The sequence below is a fragment of the Gymnogyps californianus genome, chromosome 20, assembly GCF_018139145.2.
Source record: "Gymnogyps californianus isolate 813 chromosome 20, ASM1813914v2, whole genome shotgun sequence".
In the NCBI taxonomy this organism is placed as follows: domain Eukaryota; kingdom Metazoa; phylum Chordata; class Aves; order Accipitriformes; family Cathartidae; genus Gymnogyps; species Gymnogyps californianus.
In genome coordinates, this window is record NC_059490.1 from 4,443,057 (window position 1) to 4,459,372 (window position 16,316).

At 44.7% G+C, this 16,316-nt stretch overlaps 1 protein-coding gene across 6 annotated transcripts in view; it reads left to right on the forward strand.

Annotated features, from left to right (window-relative positions):
- The window catches only part of COL26A1 (collagen type XXVI alpha 1 chain), a 183,850-nt gene that overhangs the window by 28,422 nt on the left and 139,112 nt on the right, over nucleotides 1-16,316 (forward strand). For 5 of the 6 annotated variants that reach the window (XM_050908840.1, XM_050908842.1, XM_050908844.1 and 2 more), the window contains exon 3: nucleotides 10,363-10,466. In XM_050908840.1, the coding sequence (XP_050764797.1) occupies nucleotides 10,363-10,466 (104 nt within the window). The remainder of the gene's footprint in view (nucleotides 1-10,362; nucleotides 10,467-16,316) is intronic. The other variant, XM_050908841.1, reaches the window with a different exon arrangement.

The following is a 16,316-nucleotide window of genomic DNA, read 5'->3' on the forward strand; positions in this document are numbered from 1 at the left end:
CTTACACCTAGCTTCGATAACGATTTCCCATGTAGACAAGCCCATAATTTAGCTCACAAAGCTAAGTCATTTTATTGTTACCAATTCACCCACAGGGCACTGACTGAGGTCCTCTTGTAGTTGATAACCTAGCCAGAATGTGGTTGAACTACCCACTTCAATACCCAGAGATCCACCTTCCCGATCTGTTCTTGCGACTCTTCATCTGGAATTCACATTTTCCATGTGGCAGTTACCACAGTTGGTTCTCCAGTTTCTACTTGGCCAGTGGTCAGTCTAAGTTTTTTCACTTGTAATATATCTACTTTGGTGTCTCTTTGGTCTTGTTTTATGCAAGGCTGTGGTTGAAACACTTAATATTTTACACTGTCATGGCCAAACTTCTGTTGAAGCTTTTTAATTTCCCAGACTTTTTATGCACATAATTGTCATTAGAAACTTGTGAGCTTTCACCTTGTCTCCTAAACTTGCCAAAGGTCTTGCTTATTTTTCCTTGTTAATGTAACTGTAGTTTCATAAGTACCAAACAATTGATCATGTTACTAGTAAAAATTGTTTTTGTGGGCTCCTGAAGTTACTCATATACATTGATTCTTACATTGTTAACCCAGAGACTTTAGGAGTAGCGTGTGCTGTTGTGACATTGTTATTCATGGAACGTTTTCATTTTTAAATGTAGTTTGGTTCATTTGCCTGACGAGTCCAATTGTTTGGAGACAATGCAGAATGGCAGCAGACTTCTCAATTTTTCTTTCTATGTGAAAATATCATGGAAAGAAGCTGGGGTTATTGATATTTAAAATCTCAGCTGGTGAAAGCTCAGTTGACAGGAGCTGCATTTCTGGAAGACGATCACCATGAAGAAACCTACCAGAAGAGACGGGAGGACACTAATGCTCTGTTCCCTTTACAAGTGAGAGGAAACGCAAGCAAAGCGAATGGCACCCTTCCAAGGAAATGATTATACTGTCTGTCCTCTAATCATGCACTGTATGACATTCTTGCATGAAGTAGACAAAGGCCCTGGACCTCTCTTTCCCAAGGACCTCCAGAAAGCTGCTGACAAATGCTGGAGCCCACCCAGTTATCAACAAAGGTAAAGCAGGAGCGGCATGTGCTGGTTCCTGATAACTTTCTGTACTGCCAGGAACAAGTAACAATGAAGTTGAAGCCACTGAGGTCCTGAGAGTTGAGTGGGTTGTTGGATAAGTTATCCCCATCCCAGCCATCTTTTTATAAGTGGTTGCTTGTTTTTGGCAGTGCATCTGACTTCTGATAACAGAATGAAAAACAGCCACTGAAAATGATGGATCTCGTGACACGTAACTACTGTGGGAAACATTTGGTAACCCCGAGTCATGTTGTATGGTTGAGGTCTTGTTTCCTGCGCCTGTGCAGCAGCCTATCAACGTTACGTTGCCAGCACCTAGGGATGTGTGAATAACTGGCTTTCTCTTGTCTTAGAGTAAAGCTGAGGTCTTAAAATTTTTTTTTAAGCAATGTTTTTCCCCTTCTTTCACCAAAATGAATGTTGTCTTTTTAGGGAACACCAATCTCTCTCCTAATTCAGGTGAATCCCATCTTTTGTTTTCAGATGAAAACTCCCAAGGATAGCGATGAGAAAGACAGTCCCCAAAGTCACAGGGTAGTTGAGTCCCTCTTCTATTCACTCGTCACTTGCTAGTGCAGTTCCTTGCAAGTTATACTTGTTTTCCTTATTCTTCTGCTAAGAAACTGGCTTTGAAGGGGCTTGTAAGCTTATACCAGCCGCCATGTTGCACAACTTCCTTCAACAGGTCTCTGAAAATTCCTACAGAAGATGAACAGAGCAGAAAACTCAACTCGGGTGCCCTACTTTTTTTCTTTTCTTCCCCGCGCGCACCCCCCCCGCCCCGTTCCCCTAGCTAGTGGTTTGAAAGTGATTCTGTACCTACTTTTTCAAAACAAAAAAAAAAAACCCCAACCCAAACCCCAAAAGCTATCTTAGCATGTCTGAAAGCTTTGGGTGACACTGCTGTTTGCCCGGGAGCTGTCCTGGTTTTCTCGGGAATCTGTTTTTTCTTGTGATGAGCATGCTGTCTGTGGTGCAGGGCAAAGATAACTGCTCTGTGGTTAAGGTAAATGTTATCTCTTTTGTGGTTCAAATTAACTTCTCCCAAAAAGAGAATGATTGATGTGTTATGACAGAACTTGAGCCCATGGGATTGCCACTTTGCCACCATGGCTCTCACTGACAGCAAAGGACACATCTACCCATGTTTCACCTAATCCTGCTACTGCAGGATTGAAGTCCAGAAATGCTGCAAGCACCGATACCTTGTGAGGTCAAGAGATTCATCTCTCGAGGACATCTTAAGTATGGATATCTTCAGTAGATACCTTCAACAGGGAAAAGCAGTGTGACTAGTATCAAATCTGATAGTGTCCTGTCCCAACACTTTGCAAAACACAAGAGAGGGCTTACGCTAGCTTCATGGAAGGGGAAGCAAAGAATCCCTTGTGTCACTAAACACCTTCCCTGGGTCACCAGTCCTCTAGTGTGTTCCTGTAATATGAAGGAGCTACTCTATTTTGTCCACAGTCCTTAATGATTGCCTGCTTGACTGTATCTGCTGTACATGACAGGTCCAACAAGAATGCTTCACAGGGCCAACAGTTCATTCCCATCAAACAATGTTGTTTCTGTTTCCTCCTTACCTTGTCTGTACCAGCACCACTGTCTTTTCAGGTTTTCTGGAAGTCTAGCTTCTGGCAACATCAGGCTTACTCCAGGTCTGGTAGTGGCTAGAAGTGTTTATGCTCTCTATACCCCTGTGGTTGTTCAGGTAATATATTTATATCTGCTTTCCTTTTGCCAAAAAGACAAACTTAAAGATCTTCTAGTCTTCTCCTGTTCTTCTCTAGTGAGATTTCTGGTGCCTGAGCTTGAAGTGGGGGCACAGCCAGATTCATATGGTGTTATGCTTGACTGTAAGCAATGCAAAATGTCAGTAAGCCCTTGGCATTATTTTGGCTTTATAGTATTTCTCCCAGCTGTGACTTGAAATAAACTGTTTTCATCTCCTTGTTTACAGGGAGTCAACCATATCTGGGAGAGCTTTCATTCTGCCAGCACCCGTTATCAGGCTGCTCACTAGCAAAAGGGCCGCCAGCCAAAAAAAAGGCATCTCTCAACCTCGTGGTGACAGCTGAGAGGGGCTCTCTGTTAGAAAGACTCTGCTTACAAGCAGACATCAGTGTGGCCAGACACGGATTTAATCCATTTCCTGTCTCCCATTCATTCGTGTTATGTTTCTTTTCCTTATTGCACAAACTGCAGCTCAGGGTCAAGCCTTTGACAGAGGAGTATCTGTGAGATCCCCAGCCTAGCAGCTTCAGTTGTGTGACATCCTTGCTGTCTGTTCACTTGCTCTTGGGAAGCTGGCAGCTGTACTTCTTTTGCAGGAGTGTCGTCATCTTGGCTGGGATGGGATGAGCTGCTCTGTTCTTGCCCTCTACCCCAGACTCTTTATTTAGCTTGGGTGCTGAGTTGCTTTGGAGCAGTCTTGGCTGGAGGCTTTCCCTCAGCAGATCTATTCTTGAACTCTCTCCATTTGTGTAGTGAGGGCCTCGGCTTCTGCGCACCATAGGATGTGCCTTTGCTTTGTCACGCTACGAAGTGAATGGGCAACTTTCCAGCAGTCTGGCTGAAGCTCCTAGTGTACTTACAAAAATCGCATGCCATTTATCTGTCTGAAGGAAGGGATAAAGTCTCTAGCTTGGTGTTTCAATGGCAACCTAATCTCTGGGTCTCTGCTGCCTGGATGGTTGCACCCAGCTCCCAGTAAACCCAGGCATCTGAATTGTAACCCTTCTCCTGAGCAATCATTTTGCTGCAGCAACTGCAGGCTAATGCACAATCCTGTCGTGCTTAGGACACTGTGCTCCTCGAGGCTCACAGAGAAGGGTGATCTCAGAGGCCAGGCAAGGATTTGAGACCTGCATTCAGTTGCTGGAGCTTTTGTGACTTCCTGCGCCTTCGGTCAAGCGATGCCACCTCACCTATAAGATGAGAACAGTACTTCTTTTGTCTTACTGTGTTTTATGACTTTGAGAATAGGACAACTTCTTGCTATACCCTAATTGGCCAAAATCAGCCCAATTTTGATTAGAGTATTTGTGTATGACTGTTGTGGTCAGTAAAACAGTATCTCCGGAGATAAATGAATGGGATGAACAGCCTGGCAGATCATGCACTGTTACAGCCTTTGGAAGACAAACATTTTCTGTTTCAAACTGTTGTTGCTGTGAAAATCCCTGTCTCCTCTCTCGAAGCATGATGCTTCAGATTGTGACAGGATATTCTGACTCCTCTCCTACTTGTTTCATCCTAGAAAAATGAATGTTCCCAGCAAGGTTGTGTGAGTGTTTATCCTGCTATTTTTTGCTGTACTCAGTGGTCACATAGCTGTTTCACTCTAGCCTTTGAGCATCCTGTCTCTGCAGCACTTTCTGGCTTCAGAGGATCCGAAGATTCCCCTGGAAACCCATAGCTGGCTTGTACAGGGATGGGCTTACCTGATCTCTGTACTTTAGCAAGAGCCATTGCAACCCCAAACATTAAGTTACTCGTCTGTCAGCTTCAAACGTCACTCAAAGGTGGGAGAGATGAAGGGCACAGCATTCTTGCAACACAGTAAATCTGGGCTGTAACACCCTTTCCAACTAGCAGGCATTGCATGTTTTTTTTCCTTTCAGTATTCTAGCTGGTTTGGCTTATCACAAATGCTATGTGATTTTGATGACATTTTTAATGTGAGCAGGCTACACATCTTGCATGGATCATTCTTGCTGTTTGGTGTTTTTGAATGTTGGGTTTTCTTTTTTGTTGTTTTCATTTAAACTGAACACATTTCTGCTCCCGGAGGGATTTTACAAGCTAGTTTGCAGAATTACAAAGAAGGAATTCTGCAGGCTCATCCATTTTGGTCTTCTCTGCTTTTGAAGACTCTATTGCTACAGGGTCAGTACGAGAAGTTGGGGGTCTGTCACCCAAGAGATTGGCCTGTAGCTGATGTTTCTCCTCAGTTTCAGAAGTAGTAACGCCACAGGGAAATCCTTCTCTCTTTCTTTCCAGTCAATTGAATAATAAATCCCAGAGCTTATTCCAGTGCATTAGGATTGCTATTTGAAGTCCTGTTACACACGAACTCTTTTATGTGTTTAATTCCCTTATTTCTCTCCAAGATGTAGAGTCATATGCTTGGAAAAAGATGCCTGCTCTCCCCGCCCCCCCCCCCAAGGATATAAATGTAGGATGAACAGTGCTCCTGCAAACAGGATAGATAGAGGCTCTGGGTTTGTAAGGGATTAGAGCTGTAGCACAAAGGCACGTTCTCAGGTTTGGGAACGCTGTGGATGGCTGTGTGCTGCTGGCTGGGCACTGGGGGAGGGCCATCTGCTTGGTAGATTGTGCACAGGCACAGGTGTCCTCAGGCGGCTAGTTGAAGGCCTTTTGATCTTGCCCAGACATGCTGTCTGGGCACTCTTTCTCCTTCCTGGTAGGGAAGTGCAGTGCTGCTCTGCAATAGCACTGACATCTAATTGTTAATAAAGACAGGAGCTGATAATTACTCTGGTGGCATAGAAACATCTGTCTCTGTGTCCTTTGTCTTTTTTCTTGGGACTGAGAAACTGTAAAGTATTGCTCTGTACAACTTGGGATGGAAGGTGTGTAAGTTTCTGTTTTCTGGGTTTTAGACTCTTGATAAGTTGTGCAAACCAGACATGCTCAGAGTTAAACAGAGTCCTCTTCCTTCCCTTTGGCAAAGGCAGGAGACACGTACAATGGCCTCCAACACTCCTGCAGCTGCAGGTTTTGTTTTTTGTCCAGTGTCTGCAGAAGCGTATTTGAAACTCCTCTGGTTATGTTTTTCCCTGGGGAACTACTGCCTTTGTGCTAGGGAAGTTGGAAGAGCTGGGGCTGCAGGAAAAAAAAAAAGCACAGGTCTGATTCACAGAGTGATGGTCTCTGCCGTGCTTGTGAGTGCAAACATGATGGCAAAGGTACTCCTTGTCCGTGCATCAGCTGTGGCACTGGTCTGAGGTGAAGTTATCTTGTCTGTGTTCCGTAGAGAAGCTCCTTGGTGTAATCAGTGTCTGGTAGGCTTTGAGAGGATAGTTGTGATGGTGTGTCTGGCATGGGGATGGTGGTGTTGGGAACCAAATATGTTCTTGATAGCTTCTCTGAGAAACGGACTCTCTAGGTACACCCATAGGATATTCTTTTCTATGTTAATACTTGCCCAGCTCTTTTCAACCTCCCTGCTTTCCAAGGCAGCCAAGTTCTTCAAGATTAGGTTACTTAACCTGACGTATTTGAAATCTGATTTCAGAACATCCTGATTTTCTGTGGGGAATTTTAGATTTTTGGCATGCCTGTAAATCAGGGCATGGGTACCAAAAATTAGAGGAACTACCATGAGCTTTGTTCTGATCTTTTAATGCAGAGGTAGCACTTGTTATAACGAAGATGGATTGTCCCTGTTTGAAAGACAAAATGCCAGTTACATGTACAGGGTTGGACCCACTGGGTTGATATGTGACTTCATTGCCATGAGAGCAGTAGGTAAAAGAAAGCTTGGATTCCTTGGTTTCCAGATTCTTTGCTAGTCAAAAAGGCAAGTTCATTCCTCTTGTTATCCTGAAACCCACCAGAAAGTGAGGTTGAAACTTTCAACATGGAACTTGAATAAAAACAAATAGAAGTCTCCGAAGGTCACTGAGGTCTCCTTGGGCACAAACTGCAATGGCTGAATGAATCACACTAACAAAACCATCTCTTGTGACGTGGAAATGAGTTTCACACCTTCCATCTCATGTGGTCTTCGTGTACAAACAGCTTTGTTTCTAAGTGTCAAAGGGCAGGGGAAATCCATAAAGGGGGAAGGTATTTCCTGTGTGTGACAGGCTGTCCTACTTGGGTCATGGCAGAGATCACGCCTTTCTCTTTGACCTGATTTTTGAGGCTCTGATCCAAGAATGTGACACTCTTTCCCTTTCTTGTGTCATGTCTGGCTGTTGTGTTCAGTGACACTTCCTTGAGAGCAAGGGGAACGTATCCTTGTGTGCTGAGGCGTGAGACTTGTTGGCTGCCGTCCCTCAATGTGTCCTGACCTCTCCAGTATTTCTAGCTTCATACCCCCAAATCAGTTAATCGGTCATCTCGTGCTCCCTCCCCTAACTACCACTTCCTGGGCAGTCACTTAGAGAGACACAAGCAAGAGACTCTTGTTTCCCAAATGATGATTGCATGCGGATGAGCTCCTGTAGCTTGTCTGACACTGCTCAGGCAGTCTCCAAGGACAGCCAGGCTTTTGATCTGATCTAGTAACAGCAGTGGCCACTAGTTGAGTTTTCTGGGTTCTTCCCTCAGTGTTGCCCCGCTCCCTGGGACCTTGCCGTGAGCCTCAGCAAACGTGTTGGTAAATGACGCCTACCTCTTGCAGTAGAGTGGCAGGTTCTGGTAGTTTGCTTCTTTGAAGTGCTTGGAAGCCTGCTGCTGAAGGGGACTGTGTATGCTGAGCACATCCTTTGGCTGTCTGGGAAGCAAAGAGGTGCAGGTTGTGGCTCATCCTGACCTCTTCTCTTACTGTGGTTTTGCAGACTTCTATGCCAGTGTTTGTGGCTTGGGCGACATCCAAGGGAAAGGCTTCCCTATTCTGCTATCAGTCCTTTTTTCTGCATGTTGTGTTTTCCACACGTTTTGATTCCAAGGCTTCTGATCTTTAACAAGTATCTTCTTTTCCCCTCCTTTTTCTATGTTTTTTTCCTCTCCTTCAATTGCAACACTTCAGGTATCAGACAGTGGTGATGCTTTGCTAAAGGGGTTTTCTTTGCTCCCCTCCTGGAATAGCAGTCAGAAATCTGCATGAGGTGATGATATATGTAACAACAGACCTTGGTGCCATGTCACATGATTGAGGAAAAATGATGCTATGAATAACAGAGCAACTTTAGAGCGAATTGGAGCTAGCAAGCTGGGACCACTTCACATGCCTGACTGCACAATGCTGAACAGAGCTGCAAATGTCAGGACTCTTCCAGGAAATTCAGGGTGGGTGGTAGGCTGTGACAGCTGAGCTCCATGTTTGTCATGCCCTGAGAAGTCCTCACTCGTTTGAGGATTAAACTATAGCTACTTCCCCGACACAGAACTGCTGCCAAGATTCCAGTCTGGCTCAAGCCACTCTCCACACTTCATAATGAAGTTTGAGAGAGTTTTAACATCTTGGTGTTGGCAGAAACATGGTTTTAAAATCACGGTGTGGTTGGAGACTAGCTGGCTCCGGACACTGGTAATAGGGCTGGAGACTTTCATCTCAAGGTCAAATCCAGCTGTGGTGTTAGTGACAAAGTCATGAACTTCTGACTGATGGTTCGGGGCTTACGTGTGGAAAGATGTCTCGAGTCCAACGCCAGGACTGGGAGTCGGGAGACTTGGGTTCAGTTCCTGAACTTTGACAGAGCTGTTCTGAGAGACCCTCAGCAAGACGCTTAAAGTCTTCGTGCCTTAGGTGTCTCTGTGCAAAAGCACTGCAGGTCTACCTACATCAACGTGGTGCCAAGTCCTCAAACTCACTCGTGACTGCGAGCTCCTGAATACCATTGGATGCAGAAGTGCAAAAAAACTAGGTGGGACGAGCTGGCTCTGTCCAGCTCGTATTAGACAAGTGCCTGGATCACAGTTGTCGGTATTAGCAGTAACTGGCGTGCTTTTTGGCAACTCAGAGGGTGAGGACGTAATGTTCTCGGGAGAGAGCGTTGCTCTCCCATTGCTGGGCGATGCCGTTCCAAGTGCAGGCAGCCCCGTGCTCAGGAGAAAGCTTGTGCGGCCCTCCTCTCTGGTGGCCACAGGAGAAGTTGGTTTCTGTGTTTGGCAGCTGGCATAAACAATCAGCAACAGCTTACTGAAAGATCAGTTTCCCAAAGACTGCGTTAACCACGACGGAGCTGCTGCCTTCTTTCTAAGACATACGTGGGCAGCCTCTCCTGGCAAGCCTTTGTTACTGCTCTTCAGAGTAACTGTACCAATGTCACTGCAGTGCTGTCCTGGATGTACACCTGTGCCTGTTACCCCTTGGAGGGGTTTTGGATGAGATTCATGCAATTTCTAGCTCCATTTTGGCCTTGTGCCCAGCCGAGCCCAGGGCAGTGCTGCAGGAGGAGCAGGCTGGGGCAGCGCTCCGTCTCCTGGCGGCTCTCGGCACTGCGGGAGGAGGCTCTTCCCCCGAGGAGACCCGGGTGCTCGGGGCTTGTGTCTGCCTGGCCTTGAGAGAGAAGCATAAAGCTGCAGCCTGCAACACTGTAATCCCAAAGCTTCAGCCTCTCCTTGTGCGTGCCAAATTCCTTTGGCTGTTAAATAAGGGTAGGAATTTCGAGGGGAGCTTGTAGAGTACGACTTCTGTGTTTGCTCTTAGCTTCGTGAATAGCAGCAGTGACTTATCTGGCTGTATACTGGCAAAACTCTGATTTGCCAGCTTTGAAGGGCTGCTGTTTTAAAGGCAAAGCTGGCATTTATGCAACTGTCTGTTTTGCATTGACTTCAGAATCACTCATGACTTGCACAGGTCTGCTTGTGTCTGCAGGTAGCCCTCCAGTTTCCAGTGGGGCATGGCAGTACTCGTGCTTTAATTGGGACCCTGGGAGTGCTGTGTGCTGTGCACAGAGCTAACAAATGTGTCCTGCAGAACCTTGGCTGTGGTGAGGAAGAGTGTAACCCTATTTCGGATGGGGGAAACAGAGGCACAGGTCAGCTAGCTGGAAAAAAGGCTCCATGCAGATCACTGATGTAGTGTTGTGTCATGATGATCTTTGTCACGCTGATGCGTTGATATACCCCAGATCTGAGTGATGGGGGTGGGAGAAGGGAAGACACTCGAGAGATTTATGCAATTTTTCTAAGAGTAATGTTTTGGAAACTCTGTTACTACTGAGCGAGGAAAGGCTAATGCCAGCCTTTGGTCAACGTCAGAGAAATCCACATGGAGATAGAGTGAGGGGAAAAAAGAGTCATCATCTCTGCTACATGCAACGACTTGGTAGTGATGAGACCTCTACAAAGCATACTGGTGTTATTTGAGGAAGAGACGTGGGGAAGAGCCAGAAGAGCATGAGGACTTAAGGAGAAAAATAAGGGTTGTCAAATCAGATCCATGCTGTGGTAAATCCTTGCGCTGTTATTTTGTGAGTCTCCTTTTTCTGCAGCTGGGGGTGGCTGCGTGCTCTGGGGATATATCCAGGCAGGAAGATGTGCTATGAATTTAGTAGCAATGCTGCCCTTGAGTAGGTAAGTGCATTCTACTGACTTCTTGTTTGTGTTAGTTACAGGACTCTCATCAGGCCCACGTACAAAATGTCCTACCGAACTGTGACCACGCTGGAGTGGAGGTGCTGTCCTGGCTTCACGGGGAGCAACTGTGAAGAGGGTAAGTTATCCAGCAATGCATCTGTCCTTACAGAGCAGCAAGGGGATGTATGGATGGACTGGCTGGGTTGAGTTGGGTTTTGTTCCTTGATTTGCTCTATGCCTCTCAAACACAGGAACAAATAACCTATTCTCTTCGCTCCCCATCATTATCTGAATGCTTGCACACAAGCTCCGAAAGGTGGTCTTGGGAAACAGACCATACTGAATGCCTGCAAAGAAGCCTGAACAGGGAGGGAGAAAGAAATGAACAAATGGGTACTCAAGGATGACCTGTTTATGGATGTGTTCATGCTTGGCGTCCCCATTGCACAGTCCTTCAGAAAATGCACTTTCTCCATGTCAGTGTAATCTTCTTCACATCCCACTGTCATCACCATCAGTTGCTGTAGCTGATGAAACTGGTCCCTGGATGGCTGCTTGTAAGAGTTATGCCTGTAAGATCTGGACACAAATAATATGTGTTCCCAGAGAGCTTCGAATTAAATTAGGCACCTTTGGTTCCCCTTCCCACCTGCCCCCTGACTTATCAGTGCAACATTCAGGTTGTGAAAACACAGTTCTGGGTTTGGCATCTGATCTTTCACACAGAGGAAAACACAGGGCTCTTTCTAGAGCTGGAAGAAAGGAAAGTCTTTTCCCTTTCTCATCATGATGGACAAAAAGGACATGTTTTGCATTTTCCTTCCTAACGTTTTCTGCTTTAACTGTTGCTTCTGGGGCTTTGAAACAAGTCCTGCTTCTCCATTGAGTTTCAGGTTTAGGCACAAAGGCATCTGCTGAATCTGTGTCATGAGTGTTCATGGCTTATGAATTGGGAGAGAAACTAAGCCTTGAGTTTTCTGTTCGTTTGCATCAGGTGAAGACAGCCTGCCTCTGCTGGCTGGTGAAGGGTCATTAGGGGTGTCCAACATCTCTTAAGACTCTGCTGTTTGTAGCTACACCTTGTTTTCTTTGTGCTACAGTATCTTGGTGCTAATCACACAATTCAGGCAAGTCTCTAACTAGGAAGTTGTCTCGTTACAGTCACAAAGAATGATGCTTGCAGACTGCAGCTGGCTTCAGGCTGCTGAGGAAACAATAGCTTCCCAGAAGCTCAAGAAAAATCTTAAAAAGTGGCAAAGCTACCCTAAATTGCAGTCTGCAGGAGAGAGCTTTGCATTTTAGCATGCTGCTAAAAGAAGTGAGCCTGGGAAAGAGAAGCTGCTGTGTGCTGCTTGGATTTTTACCTGTCACTGCAGGGGAGAGGGATGCTAAGGACTGGTGGCAGAACTGGTATTTCCAAAGTAGCTGCATCTCAGCCTGGCCAAGGATCTGAGCGGGGACCCGAGAAGCCTGTGTGTGCAGCCCGTTCGTGCCTGTAGGTTTGGACAGGTGTGAGTAATTACAGCTTAGTGGTGCTGCTGGTGTAAAGGAGAGAATCCAGCTCCCTCCCGCAGTGCCAGATCTGTCTCAGCAGAGTTCAGTGGAAATAAAAAGCCAACATAAGCTTGTTTGAGAAAGTCAGCAGCGATCTCACAGGAGCAGGTCTGTGGAACGAGGTGACAATTTTATGCAGTCAGTTTTCAAGGTGGAACTGTTCTTTTGGGCTTGGATACAGTCTGCGGAGTGTGAGCAGAAAGCCAGTAGCAAGCCCTCACTTTCATGTGTGAGATTCTTTTTACCTTTTTTTCCTCCCTAAAACATCTGGCGCTACTGACAGTCCCATATTCTTGAAAGGAGGAGGAAAATAAAAAAAAAAAAAAGACGACCCCGTTCTAGTACAGCAGGGTTGTGCCACTTAATTTCTAGCACCAGTATTGACACTAGTGGTGTGCACAGCACCTCAAGCTGTCTGGAGGCATCAATTTTAAAACTGAAGTATTTACTTGCTCCTTATGTTAATTCTTAATGTTAGCGTCACTTGGAATTGTAAGTAAAAGAGGCTGAAAAGAGGTTTTTAGGGCTTTTTGGTGACCTGATATAAAACCTTTTGTACTCTTTCCTTTCTGTGCTCTCTCCTACTACAAATTCGGTTCCTCTGAGAGGGTAAGATGCTTACATCTGTGTGAGTCCTTCCTGGAAACAGCAGACAAAAGAAAACAGAAAACTAAACTGAAACAAAACAAAAACAGTGCAGTTATGAAGCCACAGCGAATTAGCAGGGTAGAACCTCAAAATGCTTTCATCTTTTTTTTGGTATTAGCTAGATTTCTCCTCAATATTTCATTTCACTTGTATGTGCAGCTGGTGCTTTTGAAGTTGATGTGAGGTAGGTATGATTGAAGGCAGATTGGACCTGTACTATTTTTAACTTGCCTTCTTGCTGTGTTGCGAATGCTCTAATTCTCTGACAGTCACTATTGTTCTCCATGTGTCAGCAGAAAGGCAACTACAATGGCTCTGAGCTTCCACTTCAAGATGTCTCCCGTTTCCAGAGGCTGAAGTAAAAAGTTTTCTTTCCCAATGGGCCCTGGAATAGTAAGGTTGCATTTTCATGAGTAGAACAGACTAAGGCAGGAGATAATGGATTGATCAAGCACACAGAGCAGGTTTGGGAGTTGTGTGTGCATGGGCATGGTTGCGGGGTCCCTTCTTCTGACTCATGGTGGTTTTTGCATCTTGAGGCTTGAGAGATCCTATCTATTGATTCCTTCTTTAATCCCTAGTGAGCAGGGTTGATACTTGCTCCTCTTTGTGCTGCTCTGGAACAGTGTCTTTGGGGGAGCCACTGTAGCCTATCTGGAGGATGGATTATTTTTACTAGCTGTCCTTTTATGAGACCTTCCTTGCCCTTTTTTAATTTATTTCTTTTAGCATTTTATAAAGGAAGATAGGATAGTGGGAGGGTGAACCAAGGAAACCAAGTCAAAGAACTTGAAATCGTTCAAAGGCTTCAGTGCAGCTATTTCCGACATGCATACTTTCTTGTTATCTCCTAAATGGCAGGTCAACTTTTCGTTTGCAAAGGAAACAGTCCAGTGTGGATGCCTAGCCCCAAAGTATAACAGACTCCTGATGAGACTGGCTTGCTGTAACACACCTTCAATGAGAAAACTTCCCTTCCACAGTAACATACTGCGCTCTGATAGAGCAAGCTGTCAAATGCAATTCAATTATTACAGAGTGTCTTGACTCTTAGCTAATAAGTTTAGCTTGAGAAAGTAACCACTTAACTGTCACCAGCTGGCAGGCACCCACATTAATGCTGAAGGCTGCACATTGTTTAGATTTAAATTATCTTGGGAATTTAACTCTTGCATTGTAGCTGATAAAGAGCAGCATCATCTGGAGGAAACTCAGCTCTAGAAGTGGGTGGAGATTTTACTACTCAGTGGGCTATTAATTTATTGAGGTGGGGATGGCTGCTTCCAATCTGTTTCCTTTTTTAAGTTGACACTGCTTGGGGCTCTCCCCCCTTCCCTTCATTGCTTTCCCCTCACTCAAAGGTATGTCAACATTTGAAAGGTCTCCAGTTCCTTTATTGTTTTTTGTAGAACTATGACCAGCTAGTTGAGTAGATAGTTAAAAATCACCAGTTGTACTAGGGCTTCCCGAAGGGTTTCTTGCAACTTTCTTGGATGGAGAAGGAGACTTGATGCAAACAAGTCTGGTGAATTTAACTGTCAGTAGATGCTAATTTTTATTTTCCAGTTTCAGAGGGTTTTTTTGTTTTGTTTAAACTGGAGCCCAAGCCTAGGACAGGAAATGAATCCACTGAGCCACCCAGTCTGCTGACTGCTGATATAAAGAACATATGGGCGAGGGCAGTGCAGAGGTGAAGTGGTTTAGCTATTGCAATCATGCATCAAGCTGATTGATTTGAATCCAAGATGATGCTGACATTTCAACTCAGCCTTTTTTCTATATGGCTGAAAGTTCAAAGGCAAGTGCAATCTGTTGGGAGAGGAAAAGTGTCCCGAGCAAGTTCAGGGGCTCAGCACTGCTCTAGAGCTCTCCAGCTAGGCAAGGTCTTATTTCACTTTACAAATCTAACATAGATTTCTTTCTTGTTTGTTTGTATTGCTTGAATTTGGGACAGTAGCCAGTATCCTATTTACCCCAGAAGCAGACTGATGGTAGACAGCTTAGCTGTTTGGGCAAGAAGCAGCTCCAAGAGAAACCTCGGCACCTCTAAAGTGATGCCATTGTGATTCCAAGCTTACTTTTTTTTCTTTCCATAAGAATACAAGTAGGATAGGAAATTTGAGCAGCCTTGTTGAAGTAATGGTTTAATTTGAGAACCCTTCCCCCCCCATTTCAGTTCTTAAAATATTTTTATCTACTTTTAATAACTATTGTTTGCATCTTGTCATCCTGATATTTTTCAAACCTCTTAGATTCCCATGTGTTTACAATTTTCAAAGCAGCATAGGAAAATGAGGACTTCCCTCTTGGTATGATAGAGTGCAAAAACCCTCTCCTCTTTTACTGCTGGTTCAAAGTTTCTTCGTCTCAGGAGGAGAGATGCAGAACAACCCTGCCAGGGAAATCTTAAACTAGCAAATGCAATTATGATACAAAATTTGATGAGGCCATGAGAATGAACATCAAAACTACAGACCTGAAAGTTTGAAAGCCCATTAAAGTGCTCTAGAAGGAAGGGTATTCAAAGTGGTGTTGATGGGACCTCACTTCTCCAGGTCTTGGTTTGCTCCCCTGTGAACCGTTAAACATAGAACTGTCAATCTACATGAAAATACAATGTGAAGATTATGGAGTTAACATTTCCCACAGTATCACAGTAGTTCTCTTCAGGAGTTGAGCTTGTGTGAGTTGTTTCCTTTTGTCAAGTACTTCAGTTCCTTCTTGTTTCTCCCTCTTCCTCATAGCCACCATTTTGAAGCAAGGGAGTTAAGTGTGTGCATCACATACAGCGAGTAGCAGGGCTCTTTGCTGCTACTGAGCATTTTTCATCTTGCCCTTAGAAACTGAGAAAATGTAAGAGAAGGCAGTGGGAATCAAGAGAGGCATTGCATTATCTGTTCCTATCGCTGCCCCACTTCAGCAGAGTCCAACTCCTGTCATAATCAAAGCAAAAGCTTCCATTTGAACAGTGAAATTCTCCCAGAGGCGGTTATCTCGGTGCTCTCTGGTTAGCAAGGCAGTTCTATGCTGTGAGTGTGTGGCGGACTGAGGTGCTTTCCTTTCAAGTTTGAATCTAGCACAGATCCTTGCACGTATCTAGTTCTCTACTAGAGACTGGCTCAGTAATTCCTTTAGTGAAATGTGACTTTGATCTTGAGACCTTTGTTTTGAAGTCCAATATTTGGTTCCACATAGCAAACTTGCTTCTAAAAATATCTTCTCATTCTGAAGTTTAATATTTGTTAGATGCAATAAGTGAATTGTGTGAATACGTTATACACTAAGTGCAACCTGAATTTCCTAATAATTATCTAGTTAGTAAAGCAATTAGTAAGTAGGTAGTAAAATGTGGTAACTAACTCTGTAAAAGTACCTTCAAAAATACTTCATGAAAAAACATCAAAACATGTTGATCACCCTTGATGGAATTGCTGCTGCATGAAAGCGGCTTTCTGAGTAATGATGTTTGTGTACCTACAGTACACAGGTGTTGGATAGTATCTACCCTGATATTTTCTTCCATAGCATACGCCTCCTGCTCCTCCATATGTTACACCTCCTTCTGCTTGTGTTTCTGGTGGCCTCTTCAATGTAAGGCAGAAGGTCCACCAGAAGTTTCCCAGACTACTCTATGATGTGTCACCCAATTCCTATCCACACCCATCACCATGCTGACCATTCAGCAACCTCTGGATTCAGGCGTAACTTGTGTGTCACCCTTGATCAAATTTTCGGAGGAGTTCCTGGAGTGTGTGGTCACTGTTGGAAGAATATGCAGCCTGCT